The 18,372-nt window shown below is 47.0% G+C and overlaps 1 protein-coding gene across 1 annotated transcript in view; it reads right to left on the bottom strand.

Annotated features, from left to right (window-relative positions):
* Positions 1 to 18,372, bottom strand: part of LOC144822283 (schlafen family member 13-like) — a 102,105-nt gene that overhangs the window by 9,095 nt on the left and 74,638 nt on the right. The window contains exon 4 of the mRNA XM_078679612.1: positions 2,079 to 2,823. Within this exon, the coding sequence (XP_078535738.1) occupies positions 2,079 to 2,823 (745 nt within the window). The remainder of the gene's footprint in view (positions 1 to 2,078; positions 2,824 to 18,372) is intronic.

Here is an 18,372-nt window from a genome sequence, read left to right on the forward strand (position 1 = left end):
GGATTGCGTGCCTAAGGAAATTTGGTTCCTAACCGGAGCGCAGGAAACACATCCGATCCCGATGGCGGAAAAAAACAATCTGGGGATGGAGCCGATGCCCATGCGCAATATGGTCCAAAGGAGGAGTCACCTATTTCTTGACTCCAAAGAACTTTTCAGGACAACAACCAACAACAAACTGCAAACCTTCGGGCCCAACACTAGGTGGCGATCCATGCACAGTGTGCAATCTGCAGCTCATATGCCTCGAACACAAGAGTATCCTGTAAACTTTCCTCATGCTTGAAAAGTCAGGCATAAACATTCCGAAGGACAGACTGAAATACATACTCCTGAATAAGATTAATTAGAGGCAAGAAATTAGTGGTCTGATTTCCATCGAAGGTAAAAAAGCTAATTATGGTTTTGGAAACCACCAATTAGGTATGTGAATACAGCTTTATAAGACTTTAACCGTATTCACCAATATACAATAAACCTGTTTTTTTATTTTGGTAGAGTATTTCACTGAATACCCTCTTACTCCCCAGCCCATGCCATCGCACACACTTTTTACTCTCTGCAAAAGCAGATATTTACCTCTCCCGACATATTAACCCAAATTTTCACCTTAATATTTCCGGTAATATTTCCCATAGGAAAATGAGGTAATGTAAGGGGAAGATCTAGACTTCGGTTCATCCTTCTGGCTGAAAAGTGAGCGGTCTACATTCAAGAAAATATTTTGTTTGAAAGTAGTGGTAATACATTGACTTTGGTTAGTCATGTTTAATACTTGACTGGAACAGTGGTGCAAAGGGAGAAGCCGATTTAGATGAAAGGGCACAAAACAACAAAGTAATGTCAACATGAACACGACCACTTTAAATGTAACTAGGTGTCAGAGACGGCTTGATGAAGCCTCAATATTAAATGAAATGATGAAGTACTGATATTTTTAACATGCTCAATTTGTCATAAATACGTATTTAGAAGATAATTTATTTGCAATTGATCAATTGCCTTGTGTTCATCTCAATCTAACAGAGGCTGACGTGTGTCTAAGGAAGAACAGTTTAAGGAAGCGGTAAGGGAAAGAGTATGGCTTCTTACATGCACCGAATTCGGTGGCATAAGTATCGTTGTTCAACTGTTGAGCTGAGGATGTGTTGGTGCAAAGTTCCCTCTTAAAAGATTAAAAGAAAATGAAGGGGAGGTGTGGTGTGGTGTGGGTGGAGAAGTGGTGATGAGGAGGTTTCATAATAATAAGGAAAATATAAATCATGTTCAATCAAATGTCGATGTGGACTGAAAGGTTTGAGAGTAAAGACTAAAGACTCCTAAGCAAGCATGGAAAAAGTGCTCTAAATTCTATGATGAAGGTGAATTTGAACATGAAACAATTTAGAACAAGTCTTCTTGAGCAAAATGGAGGTAGAGTTGGGTGTTAGCATGGAGATGCTAATTACTATTCGACCTAACATGAAAAGATCCACCAGGAAGAGGAGAGCACATGATTGCATGCAAGATCATGTTCACATAACAAACCAAAATGTAGCAGATAGAAATACATTCATTAATCTGCTGTATGTGTTGACATTGTATTTTTTTGTTTTATATGTTTTAAAGGGGATATGTGTTATTGTATATACTAATTTAAATCTGTTTACAGTTGTACGTCACAATAACAAAATAAAAAATATTGACCTCCAATAATATTGATTCCACAATATTCACGATCACTATATCATTAAGGTAAGTATAGCTAGGAAATTGTAGATGTAATATTCTTTACTCACAATCTACTAACCATGATAACATAGCAATAGTCGATAAAGAGGTGTGAATATTATTGCAGCTCGGTACAGGTCGATATTTCGACTATGATATTTCTCTCTAATCTCCCTAATGCAATGTTGTAATGCTCAAAGACTCAAAATTCCTCTCAGTTGGCACCGCAGCTATGAACATGTGTTACGCAATGGTGTTTCCTCTTGTAATAAATAAAGGGTCTTCACTCTGCATACTGCTTGGCATCACAATAACACATATACCATATCTAAATTCTGCACCTAGATATCAGATAACGAAATTCTTACTTTATGTATTTTCGAAGAGGCTGGTTTTCACAGACATATAGGATTTGTTCTGAACCGCAGTTATAAACATTCTTTATTCTCTCGATTATCTTCATGGCCATCACCGTCTTTCCAGTTCCTGGCAATCCATGGATAAACAGCTTCCTAGACTTTCGAACATTCTTGGAAAGGATTTCATACTGTTTGATGGTGAGTAAATTGAAAACTTCGCAGCCAAGCTGGTCACTTAGAAGGGATCTGAAATTAAGCAAGACTATCACAAGGGCCTTCCGCAGATCATTTACAGTTTGAGTTATCCTATAGGAGTCAGGATACTCCACTTTCAGAGTATCACCCCTATCTACATCTTGATCTATACCTTCAACATTTGGAAAGTTGCTCACTCCATAAAGATTAAAAGGTTTTGGAATTACACAGACCTTTCCAGTGTAACCTCCAACATTTACTATCTTTTGTTTAAGTCTATAAGCCACAGATCTTGAATATTCCTTCATAATATTAAATAAATGATTATGATCATGATAGATGGTGTAGAGGGTTGGATAAGCATCTAAAGTTATCAAGAGAGCATCACACACAACATTCTTGTTCTCCGGTATTCCAATATCGACAGCCCAGCTTCTGGAAAACATGAGGACTCCTCGAGACCCGGGAATTTCTTCCAATAGTTTACTTATTGTGGGATGCTCCTTTGAAATCTCTTCATAAAGGTTCGCTGGACATTTAATTATTTCATTTGTGCCACCTACAGAGGAAAGGAATCAGCAACTATTAGGACATATAATCTGTCCAGTCCAAAGACTGAGCAAGCAACATTATAGAAGTAAATTGTTTTCCACACTCAATAACAGCAGTTGGAGAAATTATAATAAACAAAAAATATACAACATGAAGCTAAAACTGAAGCCATCATTATTTCTTCAGACAAAGTGTTCTTCTACAGACATCAAAGCAATATTAATATTCTGTTCACCATTGCTGTACAAAATTTGAACCATGAAAAATGATTACCTCTGCAAAGTACTCACAGGTCACCAAAAGAAGGAATTCGAGACCTATAACGCAAAATACAACACAAACCTGTCTCTTGGTACTTCAAACTGGTAAAACAACAAAAGTCATTCAGTTCGGTTAATGTATATTGATAAAACCCCTTGTGACCAAATGTGGTGTTCTCTAGCTAAGGCATGTGAGCACTCAATTGCAGCATGAACATAACGGTCTTCACAGGATTCTACAAACTTTTAACTGGCTTGAAGTTGTTTGTAATACCCACGGTAGAGATATCCATCAGCAAAATATGGATGGTAAAACATTTTGCAAAATTGGGTATTTCACGCAGCAAGGCATTTGCTCAATGAAGGGTTTGAGCGGACACACAATGAGTGAGCATGGAGTTAACAAACTAAGGGGCTATAGCTAGAAGCTGTTTTTGCAACACACACAGCTTTGACCTATGCTCTTTCCAACAACAACCAATACAGATGCTGCATCACCACTGTGATATGGTCGTACAGTAGCCTTTTCAGTGATCTACAGTGAGGAAAGTAGTGTATTATATGTTGTAACTGTGATACCTCTCTGTGTAATAGACTCACAATACCATCTTGGGTCCAGTCAGGCTCGTTTGTACAACCTTCAGCTCAACCCTGGGTAGATGTGGGTTTTCGAGTAGTAAGGCTTAAACAAAGGAACAAGTTTACAGCAATTAGAAGTACCAAAACAATGAAATAAGAAAGTCATACAACACAAAAAATTCAAATGAACAAAATCCACTGGAGGGTTTATAGCTTTTTAGGTAAAATATTCATCACGGCTTTTCACTCAAATCATCAACCAGCATTGGCAAATGCTGCGGTTAGCGAAAATTTTGTAAAACCTTTACAAAGTTGTGCTCGACTACTCTTGTCCGCTTGGGGCTAACTCTGGCAAGAACGCAGTCAAAGGTGCCAGTAAGGATTTGTAGGGCAGTTACCTTGTCACCAAAGACGCAAGTCTTCTTTCAAGCTTTTTAGGAGAACTGCCATAAACTTCAATGTAGAAGTATGCAAGAGATACAGGATGCTAAAGAAGCTAAGGATGCTATGCAGTCAACGCAGGACCTTCCTGAGGCTACTCCTCGGTCCATGGTCCTGGTGGATCAACTTTGCCCATGGGGATTAATGTCCCTTCAAGTCCTCGTGGGTATAGGAAAAGTCCAGTTGCCAATAGGCTACTAGTCTCCGGTCACAGTGAAACAAGCAGTTTCCTTTGGTGAAGACTAGTGTCTGTCTTGGGCGACCAAACTGCACTCAGAGTACTCTCCCAGGTCCAGCAGACTCGGGTGAACTTTTGAACACTAAGACTTGGTTTACCAGGCTGCCTGCCGGCGGTCAGCGGTAGTCAAGAGATTGAGGCTACTGACTTGTACTGACTTGGCATAACAGGCTTCTTCAGCTTTTATGGACCTGGAGCTGAAACAGGAAGTGATACAACTGGTTCTTCGAGTTCTCCTCTGCCTCATGCTTGGGAGCAACTTTTCCACCGGACAGGCTACACAGGCATAGTCTGCACGCTTTGCTAGTCCGAGTAGCAGCAGTCTATCCTCAAATATTCAATTGTGTTTAGCCAATCCTAATGAGATTTGTTATTTTAAAGCCAAAATGATACGTTTAGGCCCTCAAGACTTGCTCCGGTTAATTTTAAACTCTGACACCATGTTGTATTCTGTGAGTTATGTGAAAAGTGGGGGCAAGAAATTGATGGAATCTGTTAAAAGTATAAAAATACTACCCGCAAATGAAGTAAGTTTCCATTCAACTTCCTCTTGACACGTCTTAGATGAGCACATTAGCCCCAATCTTTTATGCCAGAGGTTCTCGGGTGAGAGCAATTAAAAGCATCGAGAGGAGACATCTTCATCTGGTCAACCTGATGTGCAGCCACCGCAAGAGCCTACCATTAACTTGAATCTTCACTTCTGGGGTACACTACCCCTCCACGATCCATCCAGGACACTTTCCTCCAGGCTAATTTCATGAAGGGCATCATCCATGAAGTCCCAATCTATCTATGGTGATCAGGACCATATTCCTTCCTCCCTGGTACATCTATGTTTAGTTTTTTCTCTAGTCTGTGTCCCCAAATTAGAGGCTGGCTGATTCACCACTTCCATTGAATATTCTCAGTAATATAGTTACTACTATTTCTGTCAGTATTTTTGCATCAACATTTTGTAAAGCAATCAGCCTATAAGAGGCACAGTGGTTGGAGGGATACTTGGTTTAAGAATCAATAATACTCTGTCATCAAGGGCATCACCTTTTTTCTCAGCAATAGTCTTGTGATAGAGATCCACCAAAAGAAGGAGCAAATGAGTACTGACCCTTTTGTAGACCAGAGCTGAGTTGTCATATAGACCCTGGGCTTTGGAGTGGGGTAAATTGATTATTGCTGATAAGATTTCTTCTTTTACTAAAGGAATTTTGAGATATTCACAAGAAGTCTTCTGTGGAGATCTCAGTGAGATTAGCACTCTCAAGGTGCTCCCTTCATTGGGCCACGTCAGAAGGTTCCTTCTTGTATAAATTGCTGCAGAAGCCATGAAAACAATTCACTTTCTCAGATTTAAATCTGGACCAGTAGCGGCTAGTGTAAGGGAAATTTGGTGAGGCAGCACGTAAAGAGTAGGGAGTAGCGCAGGGCAAGGCGAGGGGGCTGAATTAATTTGAAAAAAGAAAAAAGTACCTGCTGGTCTTCTCCTCGTTGTGCTGCTCCCTGGGCTTCCCCGCTGGCACAGGCTGAAGCTCCCAGCTTCCCCTTCAGCAAATCCCGGTGCTGCTCTTACCATGAGAGCAGCGTAGGGATTGGGCGGAGCACACTGATTTAGCACTCCCTCAGGAGCTGGGAGTCTGTACCTGCTGATCTCTCCACCCAGCAGCACAGCTGGGTTTGAGAGATGTCAGTGCGCATGACAGTTTGGCTGGCCAAACCGCCATGCGCACTAAAATCAGGGCCCACCACTCCTTCTCCCCTGCTGCAGTGCTGTGGCCCCACCCTCCACGATTCGGCTACAGGACAAAACAATATTTTGATCTGAATTAAGATCATTGTACCAGGCAGGTGGGGGGGAGACACTCCTCTGCCATAGCAGAGAAGCCGCTCTGATGTGCACATAACATCATCTTTGCCTCTGACTTCTACTATATGGCATCTGTGCCCGTCTAGTCTAGAGTTTGCAAGGCACAGAATCAGTTGTTACGTTTTCGGAATGAGCAATTAACCCTATCCTTTTCAAGTGCCTGAATTTGACTATTCATATATATCCTCTTCTTCCATAGTTTTTGGGACTGGCTTGTAGTGATCTTTGGTAAGAACATCTTACCATGGGCCTCCAACTGGCGGCTGGCTGAACTCGGATTCATACCCAGACCCCATGCCTGGACTGGACATAAACGCACATCATTGCATCCTGATTCCACACCCTGAAGATGCTGAGGATGATCTGCAAAAGCCTCCAAAGCAACACTAGAAAAATTTTCACTCACTCCCTAGTCACCAGCAATTATGAGTATGGGAACAACGTCTATGCCAGGATCACCAAACAACTCACTAGAAGTCTACAAACCATCCAGACATCATCAGCCAGACTCATCCTCTACCGCCTCACATCACACTCATCTCAATGAAAATATACTGGCTCCCGGTACACAAATGTGCTCAACTCTAACTCCTCACACACACATTTGAGGTACTACACAACTCAGGCCCTACCTGCCTGAACAGTTGCATCTCCTTACACCACCCATACAGACACCTCTGCTCCGCAGAAGTCCTTCTTGCCCACATCCATTGCATTTTACAAATATACATAACATAATATCTCTCTTTGGAAATAACAAGGAGCGATGCGCAGAATCTGCTTCCATTTGGTTCTCTTCAGTTAGAGCAAGGCAGCTGGCAGTCCTCCCACACCTTCTGATGCAGTGCAGACAACTCTAGTAGGGTACAGGCTTCCAAGAAGGACTTATCTACTCAAACCCTTTTTTTCCATTCAAAATAATATGAAATGGGTACCCCCACTATCAGAATCCTTTCTTAATTAAGAAGGTCAGCTTGAAATCCTTCCTCTTCTGTAACACGATGGTAGAGAGGTCTTAAAATATTTGAAGTTTGACTTCATTATATGAAATTTTACAACCTTTTCTTGCATGCCCATCAGATTCTCTTTTTGTGCTCATAAAAGTGGTGACATAGCAAGATGTCCTGAGGACCCTCGGAACCTAGACCTCCTCCCAGGGTCGCCCTATGGACTTGGTCTATGCATATGGAGTCATCGCAGGACCTTTGTACTATGGCATCAAATATACCCTGAGTTTAGGGGGCGTGGCCCAGCCATGCAGCAAGATGCAGCGCACTTAGAGCATTCAATTATCTGTGGTGCCCTGTGGTGATCCACAGCGCCAGCAACTGAAACGTCAGGAATAACCACTGGCACCGAGAATCACAGAGGAAAAGTTGCGTACCTGGTTAGGCCCTCCCCCTCTCTCAGCATTGCGACTGGAGTCTGACGTACCGGCTCCAGCCCTGGTCTGCGTGGTCGTGTCGGCCTGGGGCTGCGGCGGCGACAATGCGCTGTGCTGACCCAGAACGTCATTGAATGAGGCGGAGGGGGGCTGGAGCCTGCATCGGTGTGTGGTGCATGGCGACTCTGGCAGGGGGCCGGCCCGCGAGGTTGGAGACAGAGGCAGCCGCCTCGAGACCTAGACCAACAGGTACAACCAAAGGCACCCGGGTGGCGCCAGCTGACCCGGGATAAAAATCGTGGACCTGCCGAGGCCTAGCGCTGCTTCACCTGCACCCACCTGCGGGGGCCTGGTCAGAGACTTTGTTACCCCTACGGTGCAGAGACACATACCACTAGTGTGTCTAGACTGCATTCTTATACAGGCGAGGTATGCGGACGATTGCGCACAATACTTTTCCCCTTGCTAGATACCCACAGAAACAGAGCAGCTAATTCACCAAATAATGCAGCCCAGTGCAGAAGATACACTGGCACAGAGGTGTGAAAATAAGCCAGACATCGCTCAACATCCACAACGAAGGGGCCACTTCGCCGCAGCCTTTTCTCTCTCCGAAACTAGTTGGAAGGAAATAAAATTAAAAATGGGAAAAGGAGATGCCAAGAAGACCAAACTTAACTTCGACAACAAAAGGCAGACGAGACACATGGAGGCAGAGACACAACAGGACATCGACACAGCACCAAGAGAGGAAGCTGGCTAGACAGACATGGACCTTCGCACCATACTACCGGATTTGCAGTCTAGCCTTAAGACCATTGAGGGGAAAATAGATGCCTAATCTGCCCGCTGTATCAAGAAACTCGCATAGACGTTCTGAAAAACAGAGAGGACGATGTTCATGAATTCCAGGTAGATACCAATGAGCAGATGCTTCAAATAGAAAAGGTCCTCTCGATCATAAGACCCAAGAATGAGGACCTTGAGGCACGCTCTCGCAATAATAATGTGTGCATCGCGGGGTGCCGGAAACAACCACCATGTCGACAATGGAAAAATATCTGGAAACCCTTATAAAAGAATTGTTCGGCACAGACCTATCTGCAGTGTTCATAGTGGAGAGATCCCACTGTTTATTGGGACCCAAACCCACTATGGGGGCCACACCCAGGCCTATCATAGCATGAATATTAAATTACAGGGGCCGGGAAATGATCCCGCGGCTAGCACGGGAACGAGGCAGTATCCAACACCAAGGAAATATACTAGCCTTCTACCCTGACTTCACCGCCGGTGTGCAGGCGGCTCAAAGAGAATTTCTCCCGGGGAAGCATTTGCAGCAGAAGGCAGAAGTTCCTTACACACTTCTCTACCCGACGAAACTACGTGTAACTAATGAAGGGAAGCAAAACTTTGTGGATGTGAAGTTGGTGCTGAAATTTGATAAACACCTCACATACCCGAAACACACAGGCTCATCACCATCCAGAGGGATAGAAAGTGACACTCTGAGTGGCAATGATTAACCAGGGAGAGCAGTACCCCCACTGACATACATACTTCAGGCCCTGGATTAGACTGAATAGAGTAACTGCTTCAGTTTAATATTGACCCGGTTGTGCTCCCCAACAAGACATCATGAAACGTCAGTTCCTCATTTCAACATTATTGCAGAACTATGGTTGCAGTGGGAGTCCACAGAGCACCTAACTGATTGGCCACCTTACTGTTTCCGGTGAAGGTGTTCGCCTGTGATGACTTGTGCCCCAGGGGTGAATTCCCGCTTTCTTATGCACCAATATGTTAGTAGGTTGGGGTGTAGGGGAGAGCATGGGACCACAACCTGATTGGGGGGTTGGTGTGGGGGGAATGACGGGAACACTTTTTAAAGTTTAGTTGGTGGGTTGCCAAGAGTCGATAAATGTTTGCTACACTAGGGTACAACCTAGCTCATACGTGAGTCCAGCACAGTTCTCAGGTATATTTGCTATGAGTTAGTTGACAGGTAAGATTAAAAAAGTCATAACCCAGTCTTCAAACATAACAGTGAATATAGATACACTGAAAGGTATATTGCAAGCTTGGACATGATGCCAATTTTGTTCCTCACCTGGAACATTTGTGGGTTACATGACCAAAGAAAGGCACGTCTAGTGCAATCCTTTTTACTTAAACATAACATTTATGAGTGTTTCCTGCAGGAGACTCCCCTCACAACTGCATCACTGACTAAGCTACACTCATGGTGATGGAAACACACATATGCAGCAACATACTTGAACTACTCAGGGGGAGTAACGATCCGTAGGGAACTGGGGTGCATCACCACAAATACCCGAACAGACCCAGAAGGCAGATACATATTAGTAGATGGACATGTCAGAGGGCAGAATATCAAAATGGTGGCAGTGTATGGCCTGAACACTGATGACCTTGAATTGTACTGTAAGGCATGTGAGGACGTGTTAAAAACAGGGGGCAAAACGGTAATTGGGGGGGGGGGCGACTAGAGCGTAGTCTACATTCTAAGACCACGGGCCAGATAAATTCCATTGTTGGAGATGATTATTTGGTGGACATTTGACAACTGGTACACCAGGATACTCTTGCAGGCACGTGTCTCTCTATGCACAACAAAGTATGGTCCAGGGGGGCGTGGCCAGCAACATGGCGGACACAACGTGTCCTGCCGGAGCTCCGCAACCCCGAAACTGATTCGGAGATAATCCAGAGCTCATACCCATCCTAGAGCCCTGCACTCCCGACCCGAGTTTAGGGGTACTGTTGGACCTGGCCCTTTTTGGCAGGTTCACCCCGAAACTTTTTGCTTTTTCCTAGCCTGTTTCTGGAACCTGGTGTTGGTGATTTTAGGCCTTTGCGCACTTTTTCACTGTGGTACAGTGTAAAGTGCGTGAGCTCTCTGTGTATGTGTGGTGAGTGACCTGCCCTCCCATAGGAATGAATGGGGAATATGTATGCCCATGGTAGTTCCTGATGTGTGGGGAGTGCAGGGTCGAGTTTGATATGTGCGAACTCGTGAGATTGAATGCTGCATAATGGTGTATGCGGCATGATTGTGTCTAGTGTAGAAGTGCCACTTTTAGAAGTTGGCATATTTGTGTGATTTGTGCCTGGCGTGTGATTGGCTGGTGAGCCTGGCCCAGGAGTGCCTGGGCCTGCTTGTGGATTGACTGTCTGGTTTGAGGATGACAGGGGCTGGGGAGCCCCCAGGAGGTTGTCTGAGTCAGCCCGTGGATGAAAGGCTGCATCTGCTGCCAGGGAAGTGGGAGGAGATGGCACCTGGGAGTGAATGAGGCTGTGCCTGCTTGCCACAATGCTGGCCCCACCTCCCGCTGGGTGGCTGTCGCCTCTGCCCCTCACACTGAAAGGAGTTCCCTGTAACCAGTTCTAGCTGGTTCTCACACTGCCTTAGACAAAGGATTTTATAGTATAAAAAGGGGCTGTGTCCCCTTCCAAAAGGTTCTTGTTTCTAACTTGAATCTGCCAGGGGCGTGCTGCTGCTTGGGCCCAGGGGAATCCCTGGGCCCTGCCCAGCCCCTGGATACCTGGAGGACTTCTGGGGGACCCTTCTGCCTTGCCTGGGCTGATAGGGGGACTTTGCTTTGCCCTGGATTCCTGCTATTTTCCTGGACTCTGGAGACCTTTTACTGGGTCCCCTTTGCTTCACCTTCCTGAAGGACTTTGCTGAACTTTAGATTTCCTTATAGCGTTGGGAGCGCTGTAGTTTGATTCTTAGCGCTGATAGCGCTTTAATTTTAATCCTGGCGCTTGAGGGTGCCTGTTCTTGCCCTTTAGCGCTAAGGAGCGCTTTATTTCGCTTATAGCGCTGGACGCGCTGAGATTTCTTGCCCCGAGCGCTTAGTAGCGCTTTTATGCCCCGATCGACTGCCCACCACGATTTGAGTAATTATTTAAAGCCGGTGCCCACCCGGCATTGCCCCGTGTTCTCACCGCCGCGGCCCGGGGCCTGAAATTGACCAGAAGCCGCGGAGAAAGAAACGAAGGGGCCGCGACCTGATTGGTCATTCGTCGACAGGAGCCGTGCTCTGATTGGCCTTTGCCGTAGGCCTGTCCCCGAGAGCCGCGCTCCGATTTGCTGCATTGCCCGCAGAAGCTGTGACGTCAGGGAGGCTCGTCCGTGGAGCCGCGACCTCATTGATCCACCCCAAGGAAGCCTGTTTTCTTCTTCGTTGCCGGTCTCCCGTGTGGAGAGGGAGACCGGGAATGCAGCCTGCGAGGAGGGAGCCCCGCGCCGATCAGGAAGGGACCGGGTGAAGCTTGGTGCACACCCCCGCCCCGGAGAAGCAGCTGGTGAGTAGCGCAGCAGAGGGGAGGGCGGGGGAGGAGAGAGCGCCAAGTGGAGGCGAAGTCCTGGTGAGTCAGGGATGTTTCTGTGAGGAGAGGGGGGCGTCGGGACACATTGCCGGTGTCCGCCCCCCCCCAGTAGCGCGATCTCGTGCGCCTTGTGCTTGTGAAGCCTACGAGGGCTTATGGGGCATTTTTACTGATTTCGAGCCCACGAGGGCTCCAGGGGCCATTGTCCTTTTGAGTCCCCAGGAGGGGGACTCCAACAAAGCGGCGCCATCTTTGCTCAGAGCCCCGAGAGGCTCAAGGTGCCCCACGTGTTCCCGGGTCCCCCGTGAGGGACCCCACCGCCCAGAGAGGCTCAGGGGCATTGTTTGTTCTGAGCCCTGCAAGGCTCCCACGACGGGCCAATTTTGTGTTTAGAGCCTCAGGCTCTAGGGGGCACAGTTGCTTTCAGAGCCTGAGGGCTCCATGGGGCATATTTGTTTTAGAGCCTGAGTGGCTCCAACGTTTGACTATGTGCAGTTTCAGAGCCTGTGTGGCTCCAATGTTCTGCGCAGTGTTGTGGCAGAGCCTGTGTGGCTCCAACAGTTGGCACAGTTCTGTCCTAGGGTCAGAGAGGACCCTGTCGCAGTTTTTGATTCACAGCTGCCCAGCAATTAGTGGGCAGCTGCACCGTTTAGGTCTTGTGATCTTCCCAGGTGCCCAGCACGTAGTGGGCACCTGCAACGTTTAGGTTTTGCGCCAGTGGCGCACCCCTGACTGGCGCTGCATTGGCAGCGCGCCCTGACATTCTGGACACAGGGCTCTTTAGTCCTTTAATTAGATGGGGGCTGGTATGTGATTTTATTTAGGCGCAATGTGATTATCTATGTGATGGTAATTGCCTAATGTGAGTTTTGTGCAATGTGATATGGTGCTAGGAAATGTAATGCATTTAATATGATTACGCACCTTGATCTTACACCTCTGAATGTTTTTATGCATCATGTGTCTTCCTTGATTTTACACCTCTGAATGTGTTGGTTGATGCATCATGTGTTTTTCCTTCCCTACACCTCTGAATGTTTGATGCATCATGTGTAATGTGTTCTTGCTGATACCCCTAAATGTATTTTATTCTTAGTTGGTTGTTCTTTCCAGTACAGGTGGTCCTAGGGAGGTCCTGGTCCTCTGCGTGATATTCTCCTAAGGTGGTTAGGGTTGCGTAGGTGGTACTTACCTGTTACCAGTAGTTACTGGTTGTGTGCTATTCTTGCTAATTTGTGCTACAGTGATTTTATATCCTTTTATTCTAATTTCTGACAGTATTTCTATTTCTAAAAGTGTTGATTCTGACAGTGGCCCATGTGGCCCTGTCTTGTAAATAATCCCTGGTGAATATTGCCCGTGCCAGTTGGCACAATGTACATGTGTGATTTCTATCTGATGTGATTTTGACAATACAAAAGTTATTTTCCTATAACCTTGTGTGGAGTTCCTTTTGTGGTGTGCCTAGGATGTTGTTGCTGTTGTGTGCTGGCGCAAATGCTTTACACATTGCTTCCGAGTTTAGCCTTACTGCTCGTGCCAAGCTACCAAGGGGGTGAGCAGGGGTTATCTTGGCGTGTGACTCCCTTGCCCTGACTAGAATGGTGGTTTCTGCCTGGCTTTGGCGTCAGCCTTAGCCTACCAGAAATAGCCAGTTCTAACAGGTACACAGTGCGCCAGTAGAGAGGGACGTTAGCGCCCGTGTTGCTCCACTGTAGCCGGGGAACCGACGTGCAGAGAAGACCTCGCCTGGAAGGCAAGATGGCGCCGAGAGAAATGTCGTAGCGCGAGATACGGAGGACAGCCTGAGGCGGAGGTGCCGAGCTGTGTGATTGGGGAAGACACGGAGACACTGAGAACACCCGGAGGGCTGTCGGAGCCGAGGTTCTATTTTCTCCCCCCCGCCTCCTTGAGGACCGGGCCGCCGCAACAAATGTGTACGGGAGGCTAGCGGCGCGTGACGGCCTCGGTCCGGCGGCATTCGTCTGCAGACCGCTGGAAGAGCACCCGGGGGGGGAGGAGGAGGTGGGGGTGAGTGGCGGCGGTGAAAGGCGGGGGACGGGGCGCGATCCCTCCCGACCTCCAAAGTCAAGAGGATGAAGGCAGCTGTTGGTCAAGGGAGGGGAGCACCCAGACGGAGAGAGTGCATAGCGGAGTGCCGAGCGACCACGTACATTGGGCCGAGGCACAGCAGTGCACAGGAGCAAGAGAAGTAGGCCCGGGTGAGGTGTCGGACCGGACCTTGGCGCGCTGATAGCGGTGCAGCGACAAAAGCTGACACGGTAGGAGGGGAGAGGAGGCTGAGGCAAGCCGCACTGCCCCCGCTTGGTGTGGAACACTGCAAACGTGACACCGGGGGGGGGGGGGCGGATGGGGAGGGGATCAGCAACACATGCATGACCTGATGCCCAGGACACGCCGAGTGGACTGAGGAGAACAGTTTTGAAGACACATGTGACTCCCCACCTTCCACTGAGAGGCAGGAGAGACCAGGTGGCTGTGCGGTCCTGTGAGAGGCCAAGAAACACATATAAAGGCCCTTAAAGAGGTAGGGTGGTCCCGGTGAAGTGGGGATAACACCCACCACAGTTAGGCGCCTAAAGACCCCCGAGAAGCAACTGCTGGGGCGCAAGCCCATCCTGAGACCAGAGAAACTGGCCTGGGCAGTGTGACAGTGGTGCAGTGAACTCACCTGGCAGAAGATGACGGGTGCTACCAGCAGGCACAGGGAGTGTCCGTGCCGGGAAATAAGATTTGAGAGGGACAGCCAAGAAGAGACTAGTGGACTAAGCTGGCTGGCCCTGGGGTGCCACATAGTGCGCTAACGAACAATACTAATAAGGGAAGGCAAGACCCTGAATCTACAGCCGGAGCTGGGCTCCCTGACAGAATTCGAAAGGTGAAAATCAGCGGTGCGGTTACAGAATCCGGGACTGAGAAACGTGGGTACCAATGGCGCGAGACAAAGACCCTAAAACACGGAAACAGGGGAAGGTGGACAAATTCGCTAAAGTCCTGCAGGGGACAGATCCCCCCACACCGGCCACCATGGATGCACCATACAATGTTCTTCTTCAGGTGATCCGGTCAATGGGGTGACGTTTCGGACATTCACAATAGAAAAGGGCACTAGACAGGGTTGTCCCCTGTCCCCTTTGCTTTTCGCTATGATTTTGGAACCCGTTGCATGTGTCATCCGAGCGCATCCATACATAACTAGTTTTCATGTGGAGGACAATGATGACCTCTATGAGCGTATCTCTTTGTACGCCGACGACATACTGTTGTAAGTCACAAACCCCGAAACGACACTCCCAAATATTATGACGAGCTGCAAGGAATATGGCAAACACAGGGTACAGAATTAATTGGGAAAAGTCATGTATTTATCCGGCAGGGCAGTATGTCGAGCACGCTGTCTACCCAAGCCAACTACAGGTCGCACCAACTGGGATAAAATATTTAGGTATTTACGTTACGCTGGATAAGCCGCTGGCGCTAGAGGGAAACATTTATAAGGTGCTTGGGGAATTCCGCTTAGACGCGGAACGATGGGCATCACTACCTCTGGCGGTGCTCTTCAAAAGGACAATGCTTCCAACATTTTTATATGTTTTGCAAAATACCTACCACCCAATTCCAGAAGAAGCTCTGGGGAGGGAAACCCCCTAGGATAGCATTGGGAAAGCTAAAATGCAACCAATACAGTGGCGGCATTTCCCTGCTGGACCTTGTGGCCTATTACAGGGCAGCCTATTTGTTAGTAGTGAACAAATGGGCATTCGGAGAGAGGGACCACCCCACATACGCGTTGGAACACACACAGTTCATCAAAAGGCCATACTCACACTATCTTTATGGGGGTAAGGGAATCGCTGTTGCCGGCCATACAAATTGTGATAATGGTGTGGAAGAAAGACGCATGAGATGGGACGGCTGAGTGACCAAGGAAACCCCGCTCTGGATGACCCATAAAATATGCAGATACCTTTTTGGAACTCTTAGGTTTGATTATGTCACACATGTTCCACACCATTTTGATATGTCACTGGACTTTGTAGGCCAACGGGGAGTGAAACTACACTTTATTGTAGTTTTCCACCGATGTATATATAAAGTGTCATTGCAGACAAAAAAGTAAACCGCACTGACTTTACCTATGAGTGTAAACTGACATTATAATGCCTACCCCCATGTCAATATCTAGCCCTGTAAAGTCCTCTCTGCGACAGGCTACCCATGCATAGTTACCTGTGGCTGTAATGTCCCAAGCACCCCAGCACACGTGTGTGAACGTGTGTCCACATATGTTTATGTGTAACAGCCAAGTGCTCCTAATCCTTACTACGTCACCACAGCATTACCTTAAAGGGCGGACACTGAGTAGTACCTATGCGCAGTCCACTTGCCATGTGATTACCCTGGGTGAGAAACGTGTATTGAGACTCACCCACAGTAAAAAAGTCCAAAACTGGATGGTCGAAAAAGCAAACAATTGTGTAGTTTCTTACCTGTCGGTGTAGTTTTGCAGCTTGAAGACTTTCTGGATTTACTATGATGTGCATTATTCCGCCATCTAGTGGTTAGGTCCGGAATTGTAGTCTCTTTTCTCTTTTTTTTTTGTGGATGAGGTGGGCGTCAACATACCACCATTTGGTGTCCTTAGTGACGTCGACGTAGTGAATCCACTATATGTTTTGCAGCGTGAATCCTCCTGGATTCACTATGCTGTGCATAGACTTTGTAGCGGTTTGTCCTTATTGTGATGGCTGGGTGGAAGATGAGCACTGGTTACTGAACCTGTGTTGGAAGACCTTCTGTCCCACTTGCGCTTCTTTGTTCATTTGGATATCTACACAGTAGTGCTTAGTGAACGTGTGCACTGAAGACCATGTTGCAGCTTGGCAAATGTCTTAAATTGGTGTGTTGGCTAGAAACGCAATCGTTGCTCCTTTCTTCCTTGTTGAATGAGCATGAGCTGCTCCCTGTAACAGTTGTCCTGCTTCTTTGTGGCATAGTTGTGTAGTTTGTGCAATCCACCGTGCAATGGTATTTTTGGTAACTGGTCGTCCCCAAAAACGTCTGGCGAAGGAAACAAAGAGTTGCTTTGTCTTTCTGCACTCCTTTGTCCTTTCTATATAGTGCATCACAGCCCTCCTGGCGTCCAGTGTGTGCAGCCCTCTTTCTGTGCTTGTGGTTGGTTTTTGGGAAAAAACTAGGTATTTGGATTATTTGGTTGATGTGGAATCAAGACACCACCTTTGGCATGAAGTTTGGGTCTGTTCTCATTACAATCCTATCACTGTGTATCTGCAGATAGGCCTCTTGAAGTGTTTGCGCCTGCAACTCACTTACTCTTCGTAGTGATGTGATAGCCACTAAGAAGGCCGTCTTTAGCGTGAGCAGGTGCAGTGTAGCCTAGTGAATCGTCTCAAATGGTGCCTTTGTCAATTGAGTTAGCAATACGTTGAGGTTCCATGCTAGTGCTGGCATTCTGTTTGGAGGTGCAATTCTCTTCGCTCCTTCTAGAAATCTTTTTACTACTTGGGAAGTGAAGAAACTTTTCCCTGTTTCTCGTCTTGTGTAAGCCACTATCGCCGCTATGTGTACCCTTAGGGATGTGTAGCTTTGTTTACTTTGCAGTAGATGTTGTAAGTATTTTGGTACTGTTGACTCCTTTGTGATTTTCCTTTGCAGTTTCTCCCTAATGCACCATTTGGAGAATCTTTTCCATTTTGTACGTAGCATTTCCTTGTGGTAGGTCTTCTTGCCTCCCTGAGCACTGCCATTGTGCTCGCTGGTAGTTTGAGGAGTGCAAACTCTCTTCAGGAGTCATGCCGCTAGGCTGAGGGTCTCTGGCTCTGGGTGTAGCACCCTTCCGTTCTGCATTGTTAACAGGTTCCTTTGTTTTGAGAATCTGTGTGCTGGTGCATGCGCCATCAATACTATTTGTGAGAACCATGACTGTCTGGCCTTCCGAGGTGCTATTAGTATCAGCAACATGTTGCTGATCCTGCATTTGCTGAGTACCCTGTGTATCAGCGGTATCGAGGGAAAACCGTATGCAAATGTCTTTGTCCAATGTATTCACAGCGCATTCCCTTGTGACCGATGGTCTGGTTGCGAAGTGCTGGCATTTTGCATATTGGTGTGTGGCAAATAGGCCTATTGTGGTGTACCCCACTTCCGGAATACTTTCTGTATTTCCTGTTGGTCGATCTCCCATTTGTGGGATGCTGACGTCTGCCTGCTGAGTCTGTCTGCATCCACATTGTCCTTCCCTGGGAGATGTATTGCTAGTAGGTCTATTTTTAGTGGAATGGCCCAGTCCATATTTCCTGTGCTAGCCCTGATAGTGCTACTGATTGTGTTCCTCCTTGTTTGTTGATGTAGAACATGGCTGCGGCGTTGTCTGTTGGGATCAATACCCTGTT

The sequence above is a fragment of the Lissotriton helveticus genome, chromosome 3_1 (genome assembly GCF_964261635.1).
Source record: "Lissotriton helveticus chromosome 3_1, aLisHel1.1, whole genome shotgun sequence".
In the NCBI taxonomy this organism is placed as follows: Eukaryota; Metazoa; Chordata; class Amphibia; order Caudata; family Salamandridae; genus Lissotriton; species Lissotriton helveticus.